The sequence below is a fragment of the Sapajus apella genome, unplaced genomic scaffold (assembly GCF_009761245.1).
Source record: "Sapajus apella isolate SASKATOON/1434 unplaced genomic scaffold, GSC_monkey_1.0 scaffold29, whole genome shotgun sequence".
Classification (NCBI taxonomy): domain Eukaryota; kingdom Metazoa; phylum Chordata; class Mammalia; order Primates; family Cebidae; genus Sapajus; species Sapajus apella.
The window spans coordinates 19,803,255-19,808,081 of NW_022436969.1; the positions used below are offsets into that span (position 1 = coordinate 19,803,255).

The 4,827-nt window shown below is 44.0% G+C and overlaps 1 protein-coding gene across 1 annotated transcript; it reads left to right on the plus strand.

Moving 5' to 3' along the window:
- The first annotated feature begins 3,149 nt into the window (after positions 1-3,149).
- Positions 3,150-3,968, plus strand: LOC116561317 (40S ribosomal protein S4-like). Its single transcript, XM_032293091.1, has one exon. The coding sequence runs from the start codon at positions 3,363-3,365 to the stop codon at positions 3,843-3,845; it is 483 nt and encodes a 160-aa protein (XP_032148982.1). The 5' UTR covers positions 3,150-3,362; the 3' UTR covers positions 3,846-3,968.
- The last annotated feature ends 859 nt before the right edge of the window (positions 3,969-4,827 follow it).

A 4,827-nucleotide genomic window follows, 5' to 3' on the forward strand; every position in this document is an offset into this window, starting at 1 on the left:
ACTCAGGCAAGAGAGTCGGGGGTAGTGTACTCTAGACTGTTTTGTCCTCAAAGCATCTTTCCCCAGACCTGCAAGTTGTCACAGGGCTGGGGCTTTGTGAAATTCCGCTGCAGGCAGAAAGGAGCACACACGGCTTCTTATATTTGCTACTTTGTCTTACACTTCTATTGTTATAATCCCTCCAGGCGGTCTTACCGGACTTGCCATTGAGACTAACGCATGTGTTGGAAAGAGGCTGGCAAGGTCTGAGGGCACAGTCTGTGGCAGAGGCGGGGCCGGGCAGACCCAGCCCCTCAGCCAGGCCTTGTGGCCCAGGGCCCTGGCGCATGGCTGCTCTCTGGGAGGTGCGCGCAGCGGGGTGTCTGATCCCCCCAACCCAAGCCCCACAGAGGCACCTGAACCTCCAGAGGAAGGAAATTAGTCTGGAGGATTCGTGGACGTAAGGTATGCCGCCTCTTCCGGCTGGGATCACTCACAGAGCGTCAGGGAGGCGGCCAGCCCTGAGTCACGCTGAGCGCTGAGCAGGTTGTGACTCAGCGGGACCGTGGCCCCTTCGCTGCGCCTGGGTTGATTTGCGCCCCGCCTGTTTTCTGCAGAAGACAAGGCCGTCTGGGATTAGACTGCTCCTCCTAAACAACCAGCAGTTGCTTTTCTTCCTCAAAGTGCAGTTTCCCTCTGGCACAACCAAAAATAAACACAAACCAGGCTCCTGCCAAAGGACGTGGCGGGGAGGAGGACAGTCCCTGGGGCGCCCACCACATGCATGTGAGAGCTCGCAGGCCACTTGCCAAGTATGACTCTGTTAGGAAGTGGCCACGAAGGCAGAGAAACCGCCCATCGCAGGTTGCCAGCACAGAGGCGCTGCACGGTTGAGTTGGCGCTCTGTTTCCCCAACTGCTTCCTCTCAGGGACCCTCCTAACTGCTGGACTCACTACCGCGTGGGCCTGAGCACATTTCCTTGGCAAATAGTCCTCGGTGGAAGTTTTTTCTTCTCGGTTTGGTGAGTCAGAGCTGGCTCACACACAAACACCAAGCAGCAGTCTCAGGGACCGAAGTGCTTTAAGGACACAAGGACCTATTCTCCCTCCCCCCATCTCAGTGGGGTGGGCCCACAATTCCTGAAACCTGGCCCAGTGCAGTTCATTGGACAGGGAGAGGCTGAAAATGCAAATTGCTCCAGCCTAGGTGAGTGCGCAGCAGAGACCACGACCTCGCTGCAGCTTTTCCTAAAATCTTGAAGGCAGGAAACACAGTGCCCACAGGAAGAGCTGGACAGTCTGAGCCATACTGAGATGTCCCAGGGTGAACCAGAGCCACTGGTTAGTCACACTGACTTCACATTTCCTTCAGTGAGAAGGAACTGAAAACAGATTCCAGAAGTTGCTGTGCGGAGAATTTATAGTTCACTACATGTAAGTAAACTCATGTGGTTCCAAATCTATGGGATCAATTCAGCCATTTTAGTGTTATGTTTATGACACATGAATTTATAAAAATCTAAGTGTCCCTAGTTAGCTAGAGATACCAAAACTAAGCAGGCCTACCTTTTAAATACTTATTGTTGATTTTATTTTTGAATAGATAAGTCACTTATGCATTCAGATATCAAATCCTCATAAAATGATATACATTAAGAATTCTCATTTCCATTCTGTTCTCATTCCTCTCTGCCCCCATAACCACTTTTACTATTTTTTAATATATCCTTCCAGTGTATCATTATGTAAATATAAACAAAAATTAATATACTTATGTGGTTGTCAGAATAAGGCCTCCCAAAAATGTCCATGTGCTAATCCCCACAACCTATTAATTTGTTATTTTACGTGGAAAAGGGAGTTAGTTTGCAAATGTGATTGAATTGAGGATCTTGAGATTGGAAATTATTCTGGATTACTCCAGTGGGCCCAATGTAACCACAGAGGACCTTCTAAGAAGGAAGCAGTAGGGTCAACCTCTGAAAAAAGAGAGCTTGTAAGATGCTACACTGTCAGCTTTGAAAATGGAGGAAGGGGCTACAAAACAAGGAATGCAGGCAGCCTCTAGAAGCTAACAAGGCAAGGAAATGGATTATTTCCTAGAGCCTCCATGGGCAGTGATCCTTAGACTTCTGACTTCCAGAACTAGCAGTGAATAAATTTGTGTTATTTTAAACCACTAAGTTAGTAGCTGTTTGTTACAGAAACCACAGGAAATGAACACAACTATTTCTACGCTTTTCTTCTTTTCTTAACTTTTATTTTAGGTTCGGGGATACATGTGCTGGTTTGTTATACAGGAAGACTCATGATATGGGGGTTTGTTGTACAGATCATTTCATCACCCAGGTACTAGGCCTAATGCCCATTAGTTATTTTTTCTGATCCTTGTACATGAGAACATATGGTATTTGGTTTTCTGTTTCTGCATTAGTTTGCTAAGGATAATGGCTTCCAGCTCCATCCATGTTCCCACAAAAGACATAATCTCTTTCCTTTTCATAGCTGCATAGTACTCCATGGTATGTATGTACCACATTTCCACTGTTCACAATAGCAAAGATAGGGGATCCACTTTTATCTTAAATGAAAGTTAGCATACCCTGTATAGGGTAACCCAAAAGTCTTGGTGCAATTTTGGGCATTAATAACTTCAGAATTATAAATGCTACAGAGAACATCACTTGGAAGTTTTATTATATAAATCTCTTTTACATTTATTTAGTTTTGTGAGTTTTAAACAGTACATTTTATTTTTTGTTTCAGTATCTCTGATCAAAGATAGAAAACAATAGTGAAACAACAAATTAAGTGTAAAATTTATTATTCCAAATTCACAAGACTATATAAATGAATAAGAAATGTATACAAGGCTGAGCATGTTTACTCATGTCTGTAATCCCAGCACTCTGGGAGACTGGGGTAGGTAAATTGTTTGAGCTCAGGAGTTTGAGGCCAGCCTAGCAACATGACAAAACCCTGTCTCTATCCCAAAAAAGAAGAAAATTAGCCAAGGGTGGTAGTACATGCCTGTGGTACTTCAAATACTGAGGTGGGAGGATCCCTTGAGCCCAGGAGGTTGAGGCTGCAGTGAGCTGTGATTGCACTACTGTACTCCAGCCTGAGCAACAGAGTGAGGCCCTGTCTCCAAAAAAAAAAAAAACTCTCTCTATGTCTAATACAGTCATGGTTTGTGGTGGTTCCAAGAAGTATCTGAAGCAAGCAGCAGCTCCGTAGCATTAGATACTGGATAAATTGACCCATGTGTTTGCTCCTCATCAATCCACACATCTCCACAAGCTGAGAGAGTGTCTCTCCCTCATCATTTTCCTAAGGAACAGACTTACGTATGTTCAACAGGAAATGAAATAAAGGATATTTGCATGCAGAGGTTCATTAAGATCAATGGCAAGGTCCGAGCTAATGTAATCTGCCCTGCTGGATTCATGGGTGTCATGAACACTGACAAGACAGGAGAGAATTTCCATCTAATCTGTGACACCAAGGTTCCCTTTGCTTTCATCATATTGCACCGGAGGAGGCCAAGTTACAAGTTGTGCAAAGTGAGAAAAATCTTTGTGGACACAAAAGGAATCCCTCATCTGGTGACTCATGATGTTCACACCATCTGCTACCCTGATACCCTCATCATGGTGAAGGATACCATTCAGATTGATTTGGAGAATGGCAAGATGACTGGTTTCATCAGGTTTGACACTGGTAACCTGTGTATCATGGCTGGAGGTGCTAACCTGGGAAGAATTGGTGTGATCACCAAAAGAGAGAGGCACTCTGGTTCTTTTGACATGCTTCATGTGAAAGATGCCAACAGCAACAGCAAGACACCATCAATTTCTCTTCCCTGAGGAAAGGGTATCCGTCTTACCATTGCTGAAGAGACAGACAGAGACTGGTGGCCAAGCAGAGCAGTGGGTGAAATGGTCTCTGGGTGGCGTGTTAGACCTTTGTACATAATTAAAAATAATATGGGCTGGATGCGGTGGCTCACACCTATAATCCCAGCACTTTGGGAGGCCAAGGCAGGCAGATCACTTGATGTCAGGAGTTCAAGACCAACCTTGTCAACATGGCAAAACTCTGTCTCTACTAAAAATACAAAAGTTAGCCAGGCATGGTGGCTCATGCCTGTAACCCTAGCTACTCAGGAGGCTGAAGCAGGAGAATCACTTGAACCTGGGAGGGGGAGGTTGCAGTGAGTCAAGATTGCCCCAGTGCACTCCAGCCTGGGCGACAGAAGGAGACTCTGTCTCAAAATAAATAAATAAAATAATAATAATAAAATGGCACGATTAATCTAAAAAAGAAAGAAATGTATACAATTAAGTTTTCGAATCATCTTTCTTCTATGTTTATAGTACTTCTAACATTATAAAAATTTTGGACTGCACTAAGACTTTTGGGATACAGTGGATATTGCTCAGCACTTTGATTTTTGCCAGTGAACAATATGTCCTAGGGTTTTTGTGTCAATACATAAGGACTTCTTTTTTTCTTTTATACCTGTACAGTGTCCTCTCCTGTTGGTATACCGTAATTTATTTAAGCAGTCCTCTATTAATGGATACTTGGGTTGTTTTTAATTACAAAGAGTGCTACAGTGGGTAATCTTGTACATATATCATTTGTGTTGTGCAAGTAGACCTGTAAGTAAATTATCAGAAGTAAGGATGTTGGGTCAAAACCCTACTCTTTAAGAAACAAGATTTGCATGAGCTAATTTGCAGGAAAGAAAAAGGAAACAATAATAGGGTGTTATAGATTGTTGGTAGATCGCGGTGGGGAGTGGTAGACTTTGGCAAAGATGGCTACAGTAATTCCTCCTACCTC